Raw genomic sequence first — 25,762 nt, 5'->3', positions numbered from 1 at the left:
CAACACTAATGAACAACCAGTCAGGTAGGACATCCTATTATTTAAAGCAGCAATACATTTTGTTGGTACAGTTCACAACTGTACTAACAGCACTAAAAAAAACATCAACAGTGAAATACATTTCATTCCTTCTATCTGAAACTTAAACAAAACAAAAGAACTTTAGAGTAAATTAGCTCAAATTGACTTTTTGAGCTGCTTTGAAATCTAGTGAAAGGCACTTCCCAAGACAAAAGGAGTATTGTGTTAGCAGTATGCCCCTATACTTAAGATATTCTGTGTCTGCCTTTTATTTATAATTAAAAACCAGACTAAAACAAGCTATTATCTATTTCAAAAGACAGCTTTAAGAACAAATTCTGAAATGGTTAAGTGCATGAGTCCCATAATTGAATTTAAAAATAGGCCAAGCATCCATTGCATTAAACAGATACAATTTCACTGCAGTCAACTGAACTGGGATTATACCATGCATGATTTAGTTCTAAGAGATCTAGTTCATCCTGAAAGGACTTGTTGAATCTTGCCAAGCATGGGAAGAAAACCATCTTTTGTGAAGGCAGTGAGTGGGATGGGCATATGTTTATTTTGTTTAGCATGACAACAGACATCAAAAGCATGCTCTTGCTCCTAATAAATTAATTTCCATGTCATTAGCTGTAATATTCCTCATGTCTTCAGTATGTATAGGTATGTAATATACACACCATAGGAAAAATGTCAGTCTAGCACGCTTTGTGCCTATGGCCTAAGGCAGTCTTTAGTTATAAGATCATATACAGGTGCCACCTTCCTTTAGGACCTCTGTCCCATGCAGTTTTATTTTGTGCTATCACTTCTCCTGTAATTACTGAACAGCTTGGACGAGGAGGCGGCACAGGCTGGCAGAAGAGAAAAGACAGCTTTATAGTCAAGGCATTTCAGTGCTGACTTAGCAAATGGAATTCTTGCACTTAACTGCAGCACTCCAATATGACCACTGGCATATTCGTTAAAGAAAACTTTTCAATCATGTCACTAACTGCAAGTTTCTCAAAAGCCTTATTTGATTCCAAGGCCCCATCTACTTCTGAGTTGAAAACTTACCAAAGCAGCTGAAGTCAAGTGAAGCTGTAATTTGAATATATAAAAACTTAACAATGCTGGGCACACTTCCAAGTATGAGATGCCCAATATAAGACACAGCAAATTATTAGAACATAATTTCTCTCTCTACTTTTGTTCTTAATCTGAAGAGGGCCAAAGACATCTCTTCTCACGTAAGAGTTTTGGAAATTAAACTTAATTAATACCCATGAAGCATTCAGAAACTATAGTAATGGGCACCACTATAGAGCTTAGAGAGGAATTAGTAATTACATCTTTACAGCAGGATTTGAATGCCATCCAGTAAATAAGGGATGGAGTAATGACGAGGAAAATAAAATATTAAATAGCTCTTCTTTAATGAGCTGCATCCACTGTGTGAACTGAATGAGGCAGATGTCCTCTGTTAAAAGACATTCTCATAATTTAATCAAAGGAAGCATCAGAAAATACAGTTACACAAGAGTTCTGAATAAAACTGCACAGCAAATCTTAATTCTGGCATGCTTACCTTCCATGTGATTGATTTCTGCAGTCCTAATAATACTGTAAGATGTGACAGTTCAGTGAAAACACTGAGTCAATGCTCATGTTACAAAGAAACCAAACCGCTCAAGATGGAAAAAAAGAGCATCAGCAATTTTGGGGAAGGGGATAGAGAATGAAACAGAAAATGCAATTATGCTGTTATGTTGTAACTTCTCATATACCACACTGTATACCTGTTCAAATATTTTCCTTCAATTTGAACACTGCTCTTCAGAAAACATGTATCATAAGAAGATATACAGAAGCAGGCAATGGGACAACAAGAGGTAAAGAATGACTTCCGTATGAAGAAACACTGAGTAGGCTATATGGCTCCACAGATTATAGAGAATTTTATTGTATCTGCTTCAATTCCTCCAAATGTGAATTATACTGGATCAAGCAAACAGTGATTATTCATTATCCCTCCTGACAAAAGAACAAGTAGTAAACCAAACTCTCAAGAGCCCCATTAGCAAGCACCTGGATGAAGAGATAGCATCCACAGCTGTTAAACCCAACAGTGAAACACATCGGGCTTCAGGCAATCTCCAATAGCAGACAGCCAGGAGACTGGCAGATCTGGCAAGAAGTCTTGCTTTCTACTTGTAAGCATTTCTTATGCTTTCCCCTGGTCCCTTCTGGTGGACTCTCAGACAAGAGACCAATTCTTGACATGACACGGCCTGGCTCTTCTCAACAGTTTTTGTTATACAGGAGCTTGGGTTTACAGCCAGGTGTACTCAGGAACCTTGGTTTCCACTGCTACAGCCAGTTCTAGGTCCTGGCACCAGCAGGGAATGTGTAATACATCATCTCATGCTAGTACATGCTTTAATTTGCAAAATGTTATGAAAACTTCAAAATAGCTAATCTTCAAGCCCTGTGAGTAGGCAACGTGTGTGCTACAATGCTTACTTGACAGGTAGCAAAATGAACACCGACACTTGCTTGTTTGTATTAGGAAAAACGTCACTGACTCAAACTAAACAGCTGCAGATTAGGATTTTTATATAATATCAGGACAATTTAATCTAGAATCTATCTGCAGGAATTAACGTACAAACTATTATTGGGGCCGTTACTGTCACTGACTACCCACAGGCATTGTTCAAAGAGTTATGAAGTTTCAGGGCTGTACTCCGAAGTTCTCAGTGAGGACTTACATACTGTGGGATTTTGCAGCCAATGTTTGACTGCAGTCATGCCATAAATCAGTTTTCCATTTGGTTGAAATTATTGACTGTACTTGGAAACTTTTTAGTTAGAGCCTTGAGCTTTCATCTGGAACAGTGCTGAACTGCACACTGAAGCGCACAAGTCCAGCCACATGCTTTGCCCACTGGTTTTCACACTTCAGATGTCTGTTGAATCAAGTTTTAGTTAAGACTAGTTCCAATGTAAGTTAACTAAGAAGAGATTATCATCTAACACTAGCTCATCTCCTTTGCCTGCATTTGTTTCTTAAGGTATAGAAACCATGCGTACACAAAACCTGACAATTGAGGTGGCAGAGGAGAATGCAATCAAGCTCTAAAATTACATCTTCTCCAATAACATTAACTCTGGCATACCTCATGTATATGTGGTTTATTGTTGTTTTCCTTAACGTATCACCTTGATACTTACTCTGGGTTATAGCCTATATTGTGTCCCATGTGGACTAATTAATGCTGTGAAATAAGCCATAATTCAGATTTTATTGCATTTAGATTATTAAATTTTTCATTCTCAGTGTTGCAATAACATTAGAGATACAAGATCAATAAAGTTTCAGCTTATTTTTCCTGCCTACAAATATGTGCATCTATCATGAATACATTCAAGGAGCCAGGTTACTATGAGGAACAGGGAGAATTTAAGCATAAGTGAGTGAGTTGGATACATGAAGATACTGCCCTGGACCTTCAGAAACAAGTCTTGGGGTGACACAGCACCCCAGAAAGAACAGAGTCAAACACTGGAACAGAGTCAAACACTGGGACTCATTTCCAGAACAACCTTGTAAACACTTGGGCCAAAGAGCACAGCACTGAGTGGGTATATCCCACCCCCTATCACGTACCAGCCTCTGGGATGGCTACAGCTTATTGCACATGGAGAAGCCACACCACCAGGATCTTGGTTCTGCTGATGAAAGATACAAGACAAATTTAAGTACTCTGCCAGTTAGGGATAGGACTAGCCATTTGCCACCTCGGAATCAGGGACTGTCAAGGGACTGTCAAGCAAGCTACTCTCCCACCTACAACAGAAGTCTTCACAGGAAGGCAAGATTATTTATATATACGAGGTGAAATCCTCCTGGTTCTCAGGAGCAGTAATACAGCTTTTGGTTAATTTAGCATGTTTAAATGGACTGAAGTTTCACTCCGTATGCGCATTTAGGGCCTCTAGCTACATAGAGTGATCATGAGTCAAGTATCACTGGTAGGCAATTCAAAGAGTTATACTTGTACTCCCTGTACTCTGAGAGCACTTTGTACTCAAAGGGTGAAACACCTGCCTGTTATGCTGGTTTTGTTTAAATTAAATCCCCCAAATTGTATGTCATGGATATACTGCTGATTTGTTAGCATTAAAGTGAATACAATATCAGGTCTGATATGTCAGAAATACAATGCTTCTATTTCATTCTCTGAAATCCCACCTGCTGGAGCTATGGCTAATGATGGTACCAAACTTCTGTGGTCCTGGGCAACTGCAATCAGTGTTGGTTTCAAAAAATCACCCCAGATTCAGAGCTCAAAGAGCCACATGGATCAATTTACTATGGGTTTTTCAGCTGCCATGTCTCTTAAAACAGATCACAAACTATAGATTGCTGTTCCTTAGAGGCAAATGAGATCTGCTGTCATTGCATCCAGCTCAATAAATGAAGAATGTGCAGTCAGAAGGCAGGAGCACAGAGAGATAAATGCCAGATCCAGCCCCAAACCAAGTATTAAGTCAAACATCAGCAAGATTGAACTGTGGCTCAGCACAGAAACACAAGTGATAGTGTTACCCAGACCACAACTAAAGATTAAAATTGAGGTTACAGCTATAATTTAGAAGTGAAATTATTTATGGATGGTGATCCTCAGAGGTTAGTTTCCACCCACACTGACACTTTTCAGAAGTGAAGCTCTAGTGGTAGCAAGGAAATCTAAGGTATCTGTGCTGCATTGCTACTAAGCCATAACAAAAGTGATTTTTTTTCTAAAACCCCTTAAAATTGTTCTACAGAACAAACACTGCAGATAGACTGAAGTATCTATCTGGTATATGGTGAGGTACTGTTTATAGTCATGTTAATTAGAAGACCTTTTTTGGATCACAGGGACCACCAGTACAGATCCTGGTACCTACGTTACCAGGTTACCCTTGGTCCTCCATTTCTCCAACCAGCTGACAGCTGAGCAAAGAACAAGCTGTAAAGAGCAAAGAACAAGCTGTAAAGAGCAAAGCACAGAAGAGCACCATTGCTGCTACCTGCACCAGAAACACAGAGATTCCAGCCCCTCCTGAGATGACTTTATGCCATGAAAAATGTGAGCTACTGGTAAAAAAAATAAATGAGACAGCATTTAGAAGGGCTATGAAAAGCTCACCTTTGTTGATTTTAGGGATTTTACACAGTAAGTACCTGAGCTTCTGCAAAAGCAAAACTACTTTTATCATGCAGAGAACAGACTAATGAGTCTTGGAGTGAGCTTATTGCCTTTTCCCCCTCCAGTATTCTGTTAAAATGCCAAAAATGTATTTTTCTTCACTTGAACTGGGAACACATTAACCTCGTGCAGCTGCTGTTATATTTAAATTTGATCCAGCCAAGACTAACATGTTTAGCAGACAAAAAAGACGTTTTTCAGGCCTCCAAAGAAAAAAAAAAATATTTCCAGCCACACTTAAAAGCTACTTTGATAATACACTTTTAAGGATGAAAAGATCCAACAGAGCCTTTTTTGAGTAACGATAAAAAAAATTGCTAACAGAATGTCTACAGGAGAAGCACCCCAGCTACATGCCTTGAAAATGAAGGGAATGGAAAGTCAAAGGTTCACATTTTGAAAATAAATATGCAATGTATATGGAAATGCAATTTTCACTTTGCAAACATTTGTCAGGCCCTAAACCCCTCTTTAGCAGCCAGTGACTCGATAAATCTTGGATGCTTTAGGTATGCAACGTTGCCCACATAGGATTTTACGCACAAGAAAAACACAGTTATTAAAACCCCGCCTCCCTGTGCAGCCAAAGGCTCTCTCTCCTCAGCACAAGTCATGGAACTGCCAGCTTGAGACTCTAGACAAAACTCTTTGATTAATGCCAGGAAAAGATGGAAGGGTCTGGAAAAAGCATCAGCTCAACTGAAACTGATCCTCTGCCACTGCCTTAAACTGTGCTCAGGTATTGCTATGCTTTCCTCCATAACTACGGAGTGAGAGTCCACAGCACCGGACAGAGCAGGCAAAAACCCCAACAATCCAAACTCCTATTCCTTTAAATTCAGCATTGGCCTGTCTACAGCTGTAACAGACAGATATAGCCTGAAGCCGTGTAATTGTTACGTTGGAACAAACATGCCATTAGAGAGCAGAGTCCAGTGTCTCCCTGACTTCCGCAACCTTTTTCATGGACAATCTTATCAGGCTGACTGTGGTATTATTAGCGCTTTCAGTGTGGCAAATTCTCTTTTGCTACTCACACTGATGGGAACTTTAAGTATACATCTACTGAACTTATACAAAGCTACAACTGGGGGGGCACTTTCCAATCAGTTTGAGTGCAGAATTATAACAGCATCTAATGAAAAAGTAAGTAAGAAAATGAAGTCCTTACCAACTACCAGAATTTCTTAATAATGTGTCCTACATAAGTTTCAATTTCACCTTTGTACTTTCTTGGTCTTGGCTGTAGCATCTTTGAACATTCTTTTTCTTTAAATTTTCTCCAATATGCATCTTATTTCACTGCTTTATATTTTTCAGCGATGCAAATCATGATCAGAATCTGTCTACAGCTTTTTTTTAATTTAAGAAACTGTTCAAAGTAAGAAATACAAGCTACAAGCTTGTTTCCCTCTTAACAGACTCTGTGATAGACTTGTTGCGTTAATTCAAACAATGACAGTTCATTTGAATGTTATCAAATACACCTTTTCCTGTGAAAGAATGAAAATGCTGTGACAGGATGTGCCTAATACTTTTAGCTCAAAAGTTTTTAGTTTTTTAGTTTAAGAAAGAAACAAATACAACAAAAACCCCCAAACCACCCTGCAATGCAAACTTAAAAACAATCCTTTCTCTAGCCTAAAAAGTTTGAAAACTCCCAAATCAGATAAATTTGCTTTCTATGCCGGTCAGAATTCTCTTGCTAAACATCCCGTTAGATGCTATTTCTGCCTTGAGAGCTTCAGGCAATCCCACCAGGCCTATAAACAACCTAATTCTTCAAAACAGAGAAGTTCTTCAAAATGTAGAAGTTCAGGAACACTTAGATCTAAAAATCTGACGGTAACTCATTTGAAACTTAAATAACTATTCAGCAGTTTTACAATACCATCCAACACAGGGAAGCATAGCCTGACAATCCTGTAACACATTTAGTGGTTAATCATGCCAGGATAGGTATTTCCTCTTGGCTAATGTTTCGCTCATAATCATGTTGCCTTATAACTAATTAAAATGAAGATTAAAAGCAATATTCAGATAACTCAGACAAATCTATTGTACTTTTTTCCACACAAGATTTTGAGCCATTTGTGAAGACGACACATACCTCCTGCTCTCCAAGGGGCGCCCATCACTAGAGATGCTTCGAGGGATGTTGGCTGCTCGTTCTGGAGGTGCGATTTTCCCTTCTCCTTTCCCAATCCTAGATGTTACTGGACTTTGTATCTGGGATGGTACCTGAGCCACGTGAGGTCCCTGTCCTTTGCTTGCATTTCGCTGCCATTTATTATTATTCCGGAAGGGAAATTTGAATTCATATGACATTCCTTCATTCACTTTGTATTCCATCACCGGCATACGGTAGTTTTCTGAAGAACTCCTGGAAATGAAGAAATTTAAGATGCTGCTATAAAAAATAAAATAAATATATCCTGCTCACAAGGGCAGAAATCTGAAGACAGAAGCTGAACCAATTCTATGAAACAGTAAATGTAAGATTTTGTTTTTTATAAACATATTTAACAAATTTTAGAATCCCAGATCTATAGAATTGTTTAGGTTGAAGAAGAACATTGAGTCGGATCATCAAGCCCAACCATTAACCCAGCTCTGCCAAGTCTGACACTAAACCGTGTCCCCAGGCACCACATCTACATGTCTTTTAAACATTGCTAGGGATGGGGACTCAACTGCTTCTCTGGGCAGCCTGTTCCAGTGTTGGCCAATTCTTTCAGTGAAGAATTTTTTCCTAATATCCAGTCTAAATCTGCCCTGGCTCAACTTGAGGCCATTTCCTCTCACCCTATCACTTGCTCTTCTTGGCAACCAGGGCACACTGCTGGCTCATACTCAGCTGGCTGTTTGACCAAACCCCCCAGATCCCTTTTCCACCAGGCACATTTCCAGCCACTCTTCCCTAAGCCTGTAACACTACATGAGGTATTTGTGACCCAAATGCAGGACCTAGCACTTAGCCTTGTTGAATTTCATACAACTGGCCTTGGCCCATTGATCCAGCCTGTCCAGATCCCTCTGTGGAACCTTCCTACCCTCAGGCAGATCAACACTCCCACCTAACTTAGTGTTTGTCTGCATATTTACTGAGAGTGCACTTGATCCCCTCATCCAGACCATTGACAAACATATTAAACAGAACTGGCCCCAGTACTAAACCCTAAGGAACAACACTTATGACCAGCTGACAACTGGGTATACTCCATTCACCACAACACTTTGGGCCTAGCCATGCAGCCAGTTTTTTTGCCTAGGAAAGAGTACATCCATCTGAGCCATGAGCAGCCAGTTTCTCCAGGACAATGCTGTGGGAAATGCCATCAAAGGCTTTACTCAAGTCCAGGTAGACAACATCCACAGCCTTTCCCTCATCTGCTCATTTGTTCACCTTATCACAGAAGATTAGGTCAGTCAACCAGGACCAGTCTTTCATAAGCCCATGCTGACTGGCCCTGATGACCTGGTCGTCCTGTACATGCGGCACAATGGCACTCAGGATGATCTGCTCCATAACCACCCCCAGCACCGAGGTCAGACTGACAAGCCTGTAGCTCTCTGGATCCTCCCTCTGGCTTTTTCTGCAGATGGGCATCACATTTGCTAACTCTCAGTCAACTGGGACCTCCTCGGTCAGCCAGGACTGCTGGGGAATGATTCAAAGTGGCTCAGTGAGCACTTCTGCCAGCTCCCTCAGTACCCTGGGTGGACCCCATCTGCCCCCATAGACTTGTGTGCGTTCAGTAGTGTAGCAAGTCCATGACCATTTCCCCTTGGATTACAAGGGCTTCATTCTGCTCCTCATCCTCATCTTCCAGCTCAGAGGGCCGGATACCTGAAGAACAACTGGCCATACTATTAAATACTATTAAATACTATCAAAGACTGAGGCAAAGGCGGCTAAAAAATGGAAATGCCAAGCCCAAAAGATGCCCATTGCTTCCCGAGGAGGTACAGGAACAGGACAGCATAAAAACTAAAGTAAAACAGGTTATTATGTGGACTAATGCAGTCCACATAAGATACAGGGCAAACTTCTGTATGCATTTAAAATGAAAGATTTTGGAAAATATATGTGACCTTTATCTTTGGTGAGGATAATTTTGGTATTTCCCTTGACAAATGTATATACCTCTATGTAAGTTAATTTCTTATTGTGATTACTTTATCTACACATCATTATCTAATGGGAAGGAAAACAAAACAATCAATGCAACATTTTCTACTTCTAAATCATCCTCTAAGTGATTACACCATTAATTTTGACAAATATCACTTATCTCTTCCCAGCTAAAATACAAACCAAAACAGGTAACTTGTTACCTGTCTATGCTGACGCTAGAAGTTGCACAGTCTAATAGAAGTAGGGAAAGTGTAACAGTTGGTTCTGAGGTCTTACTGTCCACAGTATTCACATTTTGTGGTTTTACTTTGGCCTACCCTCTAGCCTTGACATGCAAATCAAGTAACAGTCGGAAGGCATGAGGTGTGGTATGGCTCTGAAGCACACATAGTTCAGCTTCATCTCAAAGGAAGTGCTTGTGTGCTCTCAGGCCACTGCACAGCAGATGGGGATGAAAGGGAGATTTCTTTTTAAAATCCGCTCACAACCTAACTAAAATCTTTATTCCCTTATTTTTTCTCATCATATTTTGTGTCTGCTATTATTTCCCTACTGATTACATACTCTAGTAGTTTGTGTTTCTTTTCCAGACATAGTTACAGTTTGAGAAGCAAGAATACACAATATCCTCTTGCTGCTGTACCATTAACTTCAAGGTCAGCAATAAGTCCACTAAATGACTTCAGTAGCAATGTTAAAATGGTCATGTAGAGAGATATAACCATAACAAGGCCTGCCTCTGTAGGGCATTAGATTATGAATCAGAGTATTTGGATATAATTTTATATCTGCTACTGACCTTGTACATGTGCCTGCTGGCAAGACATCTTATTTAACTGCACCCCTGCTCTTTCTCCAACTTCATGCCAATCATTTCTTTGCCAACCAATTTATTAGGATAGCGACTGCTTCTCATCTGAATGCACTACACCAAGCAGAACTGATGTTCATTTCAGTTACAGCCTGTAGAAGTTACTGTAGCAGAAATACTAAATGACCTCCAGAGGACACAATGAAAGGACTCCAATTTCGGAAAACTGATTGCCAAAAGAGAAATTGCTCTGTGCAAAGACTTTAGTAGAATATCTAGTAATATATGTGGAATAGCTACAAATTCGAGACAGTTCCTAAACATTAATGATTTGGGATACAGCAAACACAACTGGGAGCTGCTTTATGAAGTTTTATAACTAGGCAATAACCCACCATGAACATTTGCTCACTTGTCACTACAAGACAACAAAACACACTGATGTTGAGTACAGTATTTCAAAAAGTGCAGTAATTTCTCTTACTGCCATTTGGATCCACTAAAGCTAAGCCTGCTTTTGGCTGTACTTAATTTAGTTCAGGAATAATAGGAGCTGTACTTTCCACATATATTTTTCTGCTCTAATCCTTTTGCTGTGATTGCGGCTGAACTTTCCATTTGCTTGGGCTGCTAAATACTGTACAAAAGCTTTCCAAATATCTCATAGGTGACCTTATGCCACTGCTTATTTTAATCCCTGACATGTATTCTATTTTCCACTGACAACTAAAGGACAAATAAACCACCATTTCTCTCCCCTCCCGCTTTGCTACCAGTTGCAAATGGAGTTAATATGGCTCACAGTAAAAGCAAACGTGGATTCTTCTCTTATGCAAGCACAAGGTCTTTGCTTGGAGACACAATTTCATAGCAATGTAATAAATATGCATTTAAATTCAGCCCAACCTTAAGCATATAAAGATTTAGCATCTACCCCTATAAAGACATTGCGTGATTAGAATATGCAGTGCAAAATGCTCTCTCAGTTTCTCACTGAAAGGAATATACTGAACTTTGATAACTGTACTTGCTGCTTCTTGGCAAGCCAAGCATAAACCTTGAGCTAGCCCATAGGCAAATTTAGTCTATTAAAGATCATCCCATTTTAATCATATAGCATTCACAAGATATTAATACAGGATGCCAGGAACACAGGAATCAGATTCAGTGATGTGGCTGAATGCTACAAACAACTGCAGAGAGTTCAGATGGGAGTAGTAAAAGTTGTAAAAAGCTTTAGTGTGAGTTCAAGAAAAAAAATAAAAGAGTGACTTGATGTCCAATGTAGAAAAAAAAAAAACCACACTTATTGCTGCTTATTTCCCATTAGGCCACATTTTAAAGCTATAAAAGCAGTAATACAATTGACACAAGCCTCAGGCTTAACACAGATGGGAACTGAAAGAGATGCAGCAAGATCTACTTCTAAGAAAGAACTACAATTTGCAGCGATTTCTCTGGGCAGATCCATACCTTTGATAAACTCTTATCATCTACAGCCTTACTTATTTGTGACAGTAGAACATAAATCTATTCATAGCGTTCAAGAATTACATCTGCAGACACTGAAAACTACCAACAAAAGGGAAAAGGAAGGAGGGAAATGTACAATTAATTTTGATGCATCATAAACACACAACTGTCAACAAAAGGTCGATTTCCATGTGTTAAATTCATGGAATTTAAAGGATACACAAGGTTCCTTGCACATTTTATTGAGTTACAATATTCGGTATTGATATTCTATGGGGCATGGAGTCTGAATATGGGCAGTTTTTTCTGTCCTTCACCTTACAAAACTGGATGCTATATTAAAACTACGCCATGAGTTTTGGAGCCTGCTTTGGGTTCTGTGGTGTTTGTCTCTACCACCCCCTTCCCTGACCCCACAAATCGAGATGTAGCTTCAAGACCACATGCAGCTACTACACAATACCTGCGTGGTGTGCAGTCCTCATATGGGGGGACAATGACGACCTTCACTGTGACTGATGTTCTGAGAAGATCAATCATTTGCTCGTGGCTCAGAGTGGCTACAGCCACCTTGCAAATTTCCACCAGCCGACTGCCTTGCCGCAGTCCTGCCTGCCATGCGTAGCCATAGGGCTCAACATCTGCCACAATGCCTTCATAGTTTACATGGAAACCAAGCTGACCCAGGCCATTCCTACGCAGCGTCATCTCCACTGTTTCACAGCCCTTAGTCACAAGCTATAAATTGAAATGAAGACAGAATTAATGCATTGAGAGACCATCAGCTCTAGTAAAGGTTTAAAGACTCCATTTCTGTTCAACCAAGCAGCTCCCCAAGACAATGGGGGGGACACGATCAAGGAATATATAGCACAGTCTTGGGTACGTAACAGCTGAAATAGGTCTTGTCACTCAAACTAGTATTTTCATTAGTCTGATTACCCAAGTTCTGCCTGAAAACTTTTACTGAAACCACAAGAAGTTTAGAAGATACATGGCAGCACACCATGGAAAAAACACATGAAGTTATACAAGCATCTCTTAATGCTTTAGTAACCAAACAACCATTTTACTTTTCTAGCTGTTTCAGTAAACTGCAAGATTACCTTCAACTATAATGTGCTGGCAGCTACTAAGCACACTGAGGTCTATGCCAACTCTTCTACACACTCATGATCATGAATACTGCCAAGAGGAATTTAATTAGGCCTGGCTTTCTCTTTTTTTTTGGTCATCATACAAATACAGTTGTGAAATTTTAGAAAAGACAGTGAAACATAACACATTCATTTATAACCGAACTGGATAAAAATGAGCATAGACAGATATTTTATAAAGAGATACCATGCTTCATTACATTTTTAGTTTATCACATGCATTCAGAGAATATCTGAATGTTGCAATAGGGATTGGGACTGCACCCTACTGCAAATATAGTAAGTCAGTCTCAAAGATATAACAGTTTCATTTGAAACAAGATAACAAGCCTATAAAAGAGAAAGGGGAAGAAAACAAGGAAAAGAAATAAGGTGACACTTCTGTGTTTACTGTGCGGGAGCAATTTATGCAATTGAAGGCTCTCAGTTTCGTTGTTTTTTGGTTTTTTTTTTTTTTTTTTTTTAATATGGAGTAAGTTTTGAGACACACATAACAACCGGCTCAAGCCCTTACAGATTTCATGATAATCAGAACAATTTCAGGGAACCCAAGCATTACTTAAGTTGAAGCCTTTCCTGGCAGTGAGGTGAGAGAAGAAAGCAAAGAACTGGAACCAAACAAGAGAACACGTTCTAACCTCCAGCCTTTTGACGATCTCTTTGATATCATCAATGTTGCTGATGAAGCTCTCCAAAGAAACACATTCACCCCTCTCATAGAATATTTTGATGTTTGTGTCCGTTGAAGTCCACCCTATCACATCTCGACAGGAGCAGTTGAACACCACACTTTTTGTGTCCTGTTCAATGAGGACTACAAACTCATTAGAGATGCCTAGGAGACAGTCTATTTCCATACCCTTGCTGTAGTCTTTTGCATGGACACTCCATACAATAGCACCAGAACTATAGATCTCTGCTCCTGGGTAAGGCTTGGACTTTTCTTTCTTTTTTGAAGCAAGCGAGATGAAGGGGAACTTGCCAGAAGGGTCAATAGGTGTGTTGGTGACATTCTTCTCTGCCAAGTCTTTCAAGTACTCTTGACGGGTCCTGGTGGCCATCGCACGAAACTTCTCTGATTTATGAGCAGCATTCTCTGCATTAATGACTTTGGCTAGTAAGAAGTCCCTGAACACATTTGATTTAGGAAAAGTGACACCTTTCGGAATAGGTGGACCAAAGGATGGTACATCTCTGGATCTTGTCACAGCAACACTAAAAGAAACCAAAGAACAAGGAAGCAGAGTCTTTCACTATATGCAAATTCAGCAGGTTCTGAATACAGAAAATACATTACCTTTTTTCCCTAAACTCTGAATTTTTCTTTTCTTTTTTTCAGCAATATGCGATATTTACATTTTTTTTTTAATGATGTCCTCCCTTTCTGTTTACTGTATAAACAGAAGGCCACTTATTTTTGTATCTAGGTATTTTTGAGTCATTCTCAGTACCACAGCTAAAAGAAAGCTTCAAGTCCAAAACTGTGAGGTTTTTTTGATAATCATTCAAGTATGGGAGTTCAGAACTTTGTTTGTTTTTACTATAAACAGAAAAGTTCTAGCACTATTACAAAGGCTAGCTTATAAAATTTAGCTACCTAAAGTTGAAAGGCTCATCTGGAAGCAATGTGAAGTCTGTGATCAATAGCAGAAATATAGATAAAATAGACACATTAAAAAGATAAAGACAACGTCATCTCACAAGGCCAGTTTCACTGTGACAGCTGTCTTGCCAACTGAAAGCATATATACATCACACTACTAAGTATGTTTTAAATTTCTGACTGAAAACTAAACTAGCTAATATGGCATGCAAGTGATAGAAGCAGAATCCAATAATACTATAACTAAGAAATTTCTTACAAGTTTGGAGACATATTAGAAATAGAGGCTTTCTTTTTCAACTCTTCCTTTTAGTTTCCATATGAAGCGACAGACTGACAATCAGACTGCCTTAGGGAATGCTGACAAGCTTAGCTACTCTCCCTGGTCAATTCTCTTGATACAGAATGGATGAGAGTTGTTTGGTAACACTGAAGATTCCACATCACTCAAGATTTGCCATCAGAGTCCAGTATCAATCACCTGGCAGTCTGTCCCAAGAAGACATTGTAGTTCCCCAGTTTTGTGACAAGAAATGCTCCAACAGTTCAGATATGATTTACCACATATCTGTAACTGCATCTGAAAAAACAACCAGAATCCGGCCAAAATACCATTGCAATGGAGTTTTATAAAGAAAAATGTTAGAGGACTTGAACACTAGTAATGTATGTGGTGTTTTATTTGGAAGACTGGTATTATTTTTAACTTTGTTCTAACTTACCTGAATTCTTAATCATAATTCTGCCCCCTTCTACACCTTCCCAAACCAATACCTACAGAATACTAGTGAAGACTGGAGGAAACACCAAAAATTAAAATTAAGTCACCCAATTTTTAACCATATCGCCCGGGTTTGGGTGGCAGAGTGTTTTACTTGCTTTGGATTTGTTGTTTGTTTTTTATTTTTAATTATGTTTTCTGGCAACTGATATTCAAAGATGTCATATTTCCTTCAAATGTATGCTAATGTATCTAAAAGTACACAACAGGGGGTGCTCATGATGCATAGCTGTGATCTGACTCTTGATCATCTTCAGTAGTCATAAAGGAAGTGCTATTAAGAGACAGAAGCCTACACATTAAAGCAAAATTACCGAATGTAATGAAAAACTACCAGTGACATTTTGTTTAATTAGGTTTTCATTATCACGATCACGGCAATAAGAATTTAATTTGTAACAATTGCTACTGAAGTTTTGAAATGTGAATGATGCTGACAGAGAAGCCAGACCTTTGAAATATTTTTTATTTTAGTTGGGAGGAAGAATCACTGGCCAAGACAGTGTATGATTTTATTCTTTTTATGTAGTTTTTAATATAAAATCCAGTGCATTTTTATGCAACAAGGCTTCCTGTTTTGTCTAGAATTATGAATCTATGAAACTGTTCCAAATAATTCAGTTAAAAAAGAGGTCAAACTTAGTTTGAACAGTTTCCTAGAAAAACTTTTCAAAATGGAGTTCTACAAATTTAAATCAAGCATCTGCACTAAGAGGACAAAAAAAGAAAAAAAAAAAAAAAAGAAACACTTTAATGCTAAAGACAGTACATACACAGAACATACAATGCTCTGGTCGTTTCCTACCTCAAAATGAAGCATGTCAAGTGTTTTTTTTTTCCTACCTGCTCTCCATCTCAGTAAGTTTTAAGCCTGTAGCTTCCCTAACACTGAAATTCTCAAATTTTGTTCACTAATAGTAACCAGTAAGGTTCCAGCCCTCGTAGTTGTGAACACTTGAAAAATGAAAGCAATTTACAAGTCTGAAGGTCAGAAACAGAACCCTGAGATATTCAGATTTATTACAGTATAAGAAGTATAAATCTTTCCCATACCTTTTAAAAGAAATTGAAAATATGCAGTCATATTATTTAAAGTAATAATCAAAAGCAGATCTTTCTCTGAGTTTGTAATACCCAGTTCAAATGGAAAATGCATCTGGTAAGCCCTTTAGACGTATTTTCTACTTTCCCTCTATTTCACAATCAGATGCTGTACAGAATAAGAGCTGAAACATATGTCTAAAAGTTTAAGAACAAGGTATGCCCACATAAATTATGTAGCTGTGAAATTTGTCAATAAGCTGCCTTAAAATGAGTAGCAACATGAATGTGCCTACTCCAGCAGAGTTTAATATATGTACAAACATCAGCATCAGTTCCACAAGTTCTGTGTGGGCTTTACCAAAAACTTATGGAAAGTGAAAAGCTTTTAAATCTTTTTATACGTACTTGAAAATAATGAGCAGACCATCTCAGATACTGCAGTCTTACCTCTTCCTCTAAATAAGCAGCTGACTGAGTGATACGCTTAGGTGAACATTTGTATTTCAGTAAAGACTAGTTAATCTTAAGGCTACTTCTTGCAATTCTTTATTATATGTTATTAGTGATTAGCATTTTTTATTTTAATAATATTAAGGTCACACTAAGTGCTTTTTTTTTTTTTTGCTACATAATGCTCTGGAATTTATTTGTCAGACTGAAATAAGAAATGAAGAAGCTCAGACAAAACATTTCAGAGAGCTTAGTTTTGTTCTGAAAGGTTAGTCATACTTTTTCACTGTCTTAACTTCAAAAATGGAATGTAAGCTCCTGCATAAATTATCTGAACAAAAAGTGAATTCATAAGAACCAGTATAGAAATACTCTTCTAGCACATTCTTAATGAAGAAGATAAAAAGGAAGTAAGAACAAATTTGAAAATAATTCCCAAATTTTTTATATATACATATATATAGAGAGAGAGTATGTGTGTCTGTGTATACCTATACCCTAAAAGCATTGATTTCATCATTAGGTGTGTTTCCTTTAGAAACTCATGCATCTATTTCCTTTTAGAAAGCGTTCTAAATTCTCACGAACAGCAATTCAATCCCTTGACCCCTACCTTTCATTAAGTTTCTCTGCTGAGAATTTAAAAGAGGACTGACACCTCCCTTTGCACTCAAATTTCATGTTTTCATTGAAATTAGCGATAGCTACCTGTAACAAACGCTGTCAGTACAGGGACCGTGCACTCTTACAATGACAAAGACATGCTGGAAGTGGGATCGAATGTTCTTTGGGCTGAATGGTTGTGCTCCAGGCTCCTGGAAAACTATTGTCACAATATCATTTCCAATATGTCGTTTTCTTAGAAGCTTTAACAAAAAAAGATGCATACATTAAAATGCAGTTGTTTCACAATTTTCAATTATTTATGTCTCATTATTATAGATACTGGTTTTTTTTTATTCGAAATGAAAGCTGAAACATGAAACAGTTGAGGATATGACAAGTACCAGAATCTTAGTTATTAACCTAGTAAATTTCAGTAAAAAAAAAATAAATAATAATGACATGGGCATTTTCATAACAATTTCATTTCTACATGTAATATTCAGTAAGATTGTTTGGAAAAAATTAAAGCTGAACAAAGAGGAAAAACAACAATGAAACCTGATAGAATCAGAGTAATCAGTGATACATGGAAGGTGAAAGACATTCCTCTCTTTACATATTTCTACAAGCCAGAAACAGGTTCTATTTGAAGTTGAAGATATTTGTCACTATTCTTAAGACACATTATAATAATTTTCTGACAGGATTATTTCAGTAAATCCAAGACTACAGGGAAAGAGAAAGTAGTATAACATTTACTGTACAAAAGCAAGCTGTAAAGGATGCTGTGTTACCTTTTATTGTCAAAGGACGTTTCTATTTTACTTGCAGAAACACAAAATAACATTGATTCTAGCATAAAATGCATGCATCTCATATGCAACAAGATGGCCTAGTATTTAACAAGATCAGGTACTTCAGAGTACCAAAGCAGGTTAGCCTACGTGTCTCTTCACTATAATAGAAAAAAATTAAAGCAAACAAACAAAAAAGGTATTTTGTCTCGTGTCTTCCTGTGTAATATGCTGGATAAACTGATTCTGTGCATATTTAAGCTCCTAAATGCAATCCTTTAAGTGCAATTTGTTTTGCTAAGGAAGGTTAAAAATCACGTCAAGTACTATGTCCCTTTTGACATAAGGCATTAACTGTAACAGAGATGCACTACTGACATTATTGTATATTTACATACGAGTTTCAGTAAATAATGCATAATTAAACAGAAAAGTGTCTTGGAGAAAAATCTACCTATGATGTACCTACAGTGATCTGCTTTCTCATCTTCCCAACACAGAGATGGCCAGTTTTGATACTTTTGATTCTTTGAGGGTTTTCTTTGCTAGTAATAAACAAAAGTTGTCAATACTGTTCAACAGCTCAGCTACTTCTGAGATGGAAAAAAAGTTAATTTTAACTACGCATGGTCTGTTTTACCTGTTGCTTGTTGTTTGGAGTATATGGCAACATAGTCGAAACGTGGAACATGATTTCATAGTCCTTGTACGTTGTGTATAGAGAGTGAGTACCCGTTGAATCAGCTGCAGTTAAAGAAAAAAGAGAGAACCAAAACATTATTTTAAAAAGTTTAAGAACAAAGAGTTTCCTTATTTTCAAAGAAAATCATCAGGCAAGGCAAGAATTATTACTTATACTTGATCCTAGCTGAAATGTTAGCAAGTAAAAACTTACACAGAGTTTATTCACCTGCCAAAGAAAATGACACACAGAGATGGCAAGTGTCATTTTGTCTACTTTTTCCAATTAAGAACTTGTTAGGAACAGGAATCTACCAGAAAACATTATAAAACAGCCTATTTAAGAATGAAAAGTGGTAACAAAATCTGAAATAATTTTCAGACACCACCTACTATCTCAGGCTAATCAGAATGAAACTGTACTGTAAGGAATGTGAAAATGGCTTCAGAAGGAAAGGTAGATACTGTGAATGAATACTATGATCTCATGCATAATTAAATATCAATGGAGACATAACCCACAGTATATGAAAGAAAAGAATGGGTTCTTTAAAACTGAAGTATCAGGACTCTAAATGAACTGTAATGAAGTCAGAGAAAACCTTCACTAAAACAGAAACAGTCAAAAACCCAAACAGGATGCTAGCATGCTGACAATACAGCTGATGACGGAAAAAACCCACAACAATGACATTATGATGCTAGTATATTAATCAAAGGTACCCTCACCTGTTTTGGTTCTGGCCACCCTGTTTTAAAAGATACAGAAGAAAGAGAAGGGATCCAGAAAAAGGCCACAAAAACCAATTATATATGGATAAAGAAATTTCCATGTGGAAAAAAAGTGATAAAAACTGGGATTATGAAGTTTAGAAAGAAAAAAAGAAGATGGGATATTATTAAGTTTACAAAGTGTTAGTTTTAGGCAACACTTTATTACAGACAAATTGGGAACTTTTTCTGCTTTTTCTCTCTCTTAAAAAAAAAAAAAAAAAGACCTTGAAAAACGTTCCATGAATTTAAGGAGTAACACATTTAAAGCTGAAACAGTGAACATGTTCCATTATATTTAACTTCTGTCCACTGTGCAAAAAGCCCGTTTTCAAACAATTTTTAAAAATAACTCAATTTATACATGGAAAAAAGCACCCTGGTTATTTGAAATTATAGAAACATCCTACTATATTATATAATCTCAGCTATTTGTAGCAAAGTATTTTTAAAAGCTGTTAAATACTACACCTTGGCATTTTTTATTAGCAGAGAGATTATGTTACTATGGTGATAATAGCTCTTAGAATGCTGAGGCATTTACAGTAAAATAAATATACAGTTCATTTACCCAGCTTTTGGGTATAAAGCTTTAGCAAGAAGTTTCACTTTTCTGTCAAATAAAAGAGGGGCAGTTTTGCTGTAAATGAAAAGCCACAACACCCTCCATAAAATGGATGGTCTTCTAGATTCTACCTACACAGAAATTTTGCAATTCCAAATTATCTATATAGAAAAAAAAAAGGGGGGGGGGGAGGGGGAGAGAAAAAAAATCCTGGAATTGTATTTGAAACAAACAAACAAACAAAACAAACAAAAACCCCACATATCTCAGTTCATGTTTCAGTAAGATTGAGTTGGGGCAAAGGGATCCCAAAGTTGCAATTATGAAAAACTAGCTAACTGCTAAATATTTTCTTTTTAATGCTAATTACAGCAGCAGGACAGCTGAAAGGGAATAATTTCATCTTACACTCAGTTCACAGCAGCCTCTATCCTCTGCCCAATCACTACACTGCACACTGAAGGAGACAGATGCACCTGAAAGTCACCTAAACATCAGCATCAGTCCTTACTGGCTTTTGCCCAACTGACAAATATGCTGACATGTGCATCATCTTTCATACTAGAGCACTACAAAAAATATAACAAAGAACTGGATAGGGGGAGCTGGTGCGGAAAGAAAGGGAAGTGGATAAGAGAGATGGGGAAGGGGCCTAAAAGGGGTTGTGGTGAAGAAAAAATAATAAAGCAAATCTGACAATATATATGCTACAAGAACACCTACGCATTTAAGCCAAGCTTTCAATGTTCCTGGATGGACTTCAGTTTCAGACAGAAGAAAGTTCTCAGAACAGCACTGGTTCTGCAAACTAAGCAATAAATGCTCCAATGAAAATGATTTAATGATTCCAATTATTTCCAAGTACTTCACAGCTTAAATCCCTGGTATTCAAATCCAGCTACAGAAGTCTATATCCACTAGAGACTACGCATCTTTCTCATCATTCAGATTTCTTCTTCCTTACAAATCCAGAATACTACTTCTGATGTATACGACAGTAATTACAGGTCTAGCATTATATCAAATCACTGCCATTGCAGTAAGATCCGAGACTGCACACTGGCATAGTATCCAGCATTTCGAGGTCAGAAGTGGAAGCCAGCACTGCAATATACTTTGATTTCCTTGCATTAACAGAGGCCCAAAGGATCTAGAAATTCATTAGCACCTTTTTATACTGCAGACATCCCCTCTTGCTCTCAGTTTACGGCATACCTATTGATGCTGCCTTCACAGTCTTGTCCCATTGCTGGATTTGGTTACTTAGCTGATCTTTTCCTTCCACCATTATTCAGTTTTTAAAATTCACTTTCTTCTCCTGTCTTTCCAGATGCTTCTCAGTTATCTTCACAAGGACTGTCTTAACAGCTTCCTGTGTGTTTTTTCCAAAACCAGCAGTGCTCAGGACTGTGACCGACACCAACAGCATATTGTTGATATTCACCTTGCTGAAGCCACAGGGCATTATCAGCCTGCCCCTACATCAGGGCTTAAAACCTTTGCACTAGAAAACTGTGTAAAAAAAGAGTACAAGTAAGAAATCTAACCTAGTGTTTCGAAGAACTTGCAAGGAATTGCAGGAAAAAAAAAAAAAGATACTGATGAGGCAGGAGAAGGAACAGCCATTGCTACAAACTGGAGCAGTGCTCACAATTAAAGACTCAAACCTAAGAAGTTTCAGAGCTTAATGTTCCCCGTTTACCTCTGCTCTTTAGTCCTGCTTTATTTCGAGTTTCTCGTAGTTACTGGCCTGTCAAAGCAGTTCTCCTTTCTGTTATACGTGAGGATTACACCAAGCACTCACATTCAGCTTCTAGTAATTTCCAAGTCATTTTCAGACACTACCCTTTATTTTGTATCATACAAAAGTATATGTACAACATAAACAGAGAAATGCAGATGGACTTCCACCCATTCCCATTGAAGCTTCTTAAGCAGTCAAGGGACCTCTGACCTCCTTTGACTATATGCCTTCCTCCCAGTGAATTTCTCAGACCCAGCAGTAAATTATTCCATGCAGTTGGAAAGATGTCAAGTAGTACAAATTAAGAAATTACTCTTATTAATCTGTATTATTTCATTAGAAACACTGGGACTTACTGATAACCCCTAATAGAAATGTCAATTTGGAGTCCAGTAATTCCCTAGATTTTAATCTTTAGTATCTTCTGTGCTGCATTTATATTCTTCTCATGTCTTGACCAGGAAGTCACACAGTATAAACATCTAATAAAGAAGCCTACCATTATTAGCCACCTTTATAATCTCATCAAATAGATAATTCAAATTCCTACAACTCACATTAATTAAATCTTCATTTCCTGTACCACTCTGCTGGACACACACACCAGACTACCAGGCCTAGCATTATCTAGCTGGTTCAATTTACTTATTTAAAATATAGAGAAATAAGACTAAGTGAGGGGGAGGGAAATAAAGCATGTATTACAACTAGGAAATAAAGTAACTGAAGTTATAATTTGAAAGATTGCTATGATGTTTATTACTTTAAAGTGATGCCCATAAACTTCCTAGCAACCGTGGGATACATGACATTTTCAAGCTCTATTTCCAATGTAAAGTCTGCAGGCTGCCAGGAGATACTGTTTCCCCTCTGGTAATTCCAGAAATATACAAACAAAACTTTAAAAGTGGCAGCTCTTTCCACAGTGGTACTGGCAGAGATCCAAAGCTAAAGCCCTTGAAGAATCCAATATACTTAAATAGGCTTTCAGTTAACAGGATGCATGAGATCCCTCCTTTTAAGAATTGTCTCTGTTTCAGATACTTACCAATTAGGCCCCCAATTCTAAAAATTACCAAGAATAACAACTGTTCTGGAAGTGACTTTTGCTGGAACAATTTTACTTTTCTGAATTTGCATAAATTAAAAACATCTTGTGAAAATTTGCAGAGTACATACACAAATCAGCTTCCCCCCCGCACTGAGAAAATCTTTCATTGTGCCTTACACCAACCATCTGCTTTTCATAGGTTGCAAAGTATTTTCAAAGGCACAGGAACTAACAAAGTAGCCTACATAGCTCTGACCTTTCTCACAAGTTAATGAACAGACATTTGTTTTCTAAGAGCATCTTTGCCATTAACTGTGCTGACACTGAACAGAATTTTTATGCAGGAAAACTTCCTGAGCAAGAGCTATTTCATTACAGTGATCTCTAGCAACAGAAGAGCACAGAGCTGGAAAAGGGAAAAGCTCGCTTCCTAGTTGCAGACCTAGCTGTTTCAACAAAACCCTATAAACCTAAGTCATGGTAAGGACCACAACCATATCCTGTGCAGGCCTTTCTGTGTTTCTGACAAGGGAGAAAGGACTGATTATTTAGTGTAGCTCTTGAAGATGTACTGCCCACAGAATCATAGCACAGTTAGAATTGGAAGGGACCTTAAGATCATCTAGTTCCAACCTCCCTGCCACCTACTCTGCTGTTCAAATACTCCCCATATGAGATGCAGCTGTTGCTACCATCTCTGGTCTTTAGGCATTTGCCTACTACAAGGTGACTCCCCCCCACTTTTCCTATGCAGAATATGCAATAAGGGTTTCTGAATGTAGCTATCCAAAGAGCTTAGTGCTGGGCCCCCTTTGCCCATTGGCAGAAAGGAAAACACCACCATCAAGATTAATCACAGAAGTTTGCTGCCATTGTTCACATCTGCTGTTGTCTAAACCTCCTTTCTAAAAACTCATGTATGCCTGTTTCCTTGGTAAGCCTGAAGACAACATAACCTGAAAGATTTCAGATAACTTAGAAGTTCCTAAGCAGTTCTAGCTGATGAGGTCCCATGTACGTGAGTGTGTAAACCCTGACTGAAAGAAAATATAGAAGACCTTTCATTAAAGCAGTAATTCCACTCAGAGCATCCCCTTTTCTCTCCAATTACAGTGAAGTGTTCATGTAAAGCCTACCTGTATTTTTAGATATAGAGCTGGTAGGTCTACTGGGCAACATGAAGACATGTCAGCTGTCAATACTGCGTAGAAAACATTTGTTACAAGACCACCACTCTTAAAACCATGAGAGATTCAGTCAAATAGAAGTTTACATACCTATCCATTCAATGGGCACTATATTGTAGTACATAAGATCAAAACCTGACCAATTTTTTTTTCCAAATGTAAGTGGAAAATTCTGCTGCTTAGAAGAAAATTTCCAACAAGTACTTAAGACACAGTTACACAGTTAAAGCTTTCATGGGTATATCTGAACAGATGAATCAACTCTTAATCATACAGTATTTACATGTACTAGAAAACTGTGCAGACTGACACCAAAAAAAGCTTGCTTTTTTTTCCTCAGATGTCTTAACCAGAAATGAGGGAAGAGAAGATTTTACTTTATCTACTGAAAGTAATCAAGAAGGTCACTATATAAAGTCAAAAGCTACGAAAAGATAAGTATTTTCTGTTTTCCATAAACTTTTGATTATTGACCTAGCTTATTTTCATAACTGATAAAATAACACTCGAGGGCTGCAGGAAAGAAAAACCCATACAATATATTTCCAGTAAAGGCAAGAAAATGTTACAGCAAACTGCCTGGATCTCATCTGGAATTGCGTATATAATCCTAGCCACTAAAATGTTAGAGACTGAATTAAAACTTGGATGAGTGGAGAGGAAAGTTACCAAGTAATACAGCGTATGTGTGCGTGGACAGCAGAGAAATCCATGCCTCATACCAGTAAGACAGACTTAGCTTATTAAGGATAACAGGACAAAAGTATAGAGGAGACACAACTGCAACATGTACATGCTCTCAAGGGAGTAAATACAGAGGGAATATAAGTATTGCAACTAAAGGAAACCAGGCTCAGTGGTAAATGTGGGAGAAATGGCTATTAAGTTAGGTTTAAAACCACAGGAAGTTTTATAACCCTCTGATGATTAGGGCGATCAAGAACAGCCCAAAGAGATGGCAACGTGATCCCTGTAAGAATGAAGGCCACAAAGTAGAACAGTGGAGCAGTAAAGCAGAGCAAATTACTCTATTCATGATAGGAGACCCATGACAAGAGCACGGTTTTTGCTGCACAGAGCTGATGAAAGCTTTTCAGCTTTTATGAATCAGCTCCTTATTGAATTTCCTTTGCTGCAAGTGAGCAAAATAGCAAAAGATTTCCATAGGAACTGGTTACTTTTAATACTCAGAGAAAAAGAGGACAGGTCAAAATTTCACTGCGTATTTTTAAATTGATTTACAAATTGAATATAGCACATGCTAGCTGATAAACAGGTATTTCACAAGCTTCATTCCAAACGCAGGGGGTTTCTTTTATAGATACTGTCAAAGATCATATTTCCACTGCGATATGGTTTGCAGTTAAAGCTGATAATATAACTGCCAATTCCAGATTAATTTCCATAACTCAAAAGAAAAATCATAAAGGGAGGAAAATATTTGATAGCACGAGTAAGGCAAAACTGCTTAGAAGGAAAACTACATGCAACAGACAACAGAAAAGCAATGGATCAGCTTGTCAAGGGCGTTACACAGATGGGTTCTCAAAACTTTTTTTAGTGACAGACAATTAGCATATCATTAAAAAAACTATGACCTACCAACTGTATTGATTACTTGTTAGGCAACACACTGATG

General features: G+C 37.8%; 1 protein-coding gene across 5 annotated transcripts in view; it reads right to left on the bottom strand.

Moving 5' to 3' along the window:
* SIPA1L1 (signal induced proliferation associated 1 like 1) overlaps positions 1-25,762 on the bottom strand; it is a 227,194-nt gene that overhangs the window by 33,342 nt on the left and 168,090 nt on the right. For all 5 annotated transcript variants that reach the window (XM_065683010.1, XM_065683013.1, XM_065683014.1 and 2 more), the window contains 5 exons: positions 18,765-18,868; positions 17,433-17,590; positions 13,485-14,061; positions 12,153-12,427; positions 7,378-7,650 (listed from right to left, as the gene is read on the bottom strand). In XM_065683010.1, coding sequence (XP_065539082.1) covers positions 7,378-7,650; positions 12,153-12,427; positions 13,485-14,061; positions 17,433-17,590; positions 18,765-18,868 — 1,387 coding nt within the window. The remainder of the gene's footprint in view (positions 1-7,377; positions 7,651-12,152; positions 12,428-13,484; positions 14,062-17,432; positions 17,591-18,764; positions 18,869-25,762) is intronic.

This window comes from Lathamus discolor, chromosome 6 (genome assembly GCF_037157495.1).
Source record: "Lathamus discolor isolate bLatDis1 chromosome 6, bLatDis1.hap1, whole genome shotgun sequence".
NCBI classification, from domain to species: domain Eukaryota; kingdom Metazoa; phylum Chordata; class Aves; order Psittaciformes; family Psittacidae; genus Lathamus; species Lathamus discolor.
The sequence above is the reverse complement of the archived record's forward strand: the minus strand, read 5'-3'. Positions and strand labels throughout refer to the sequence as shown.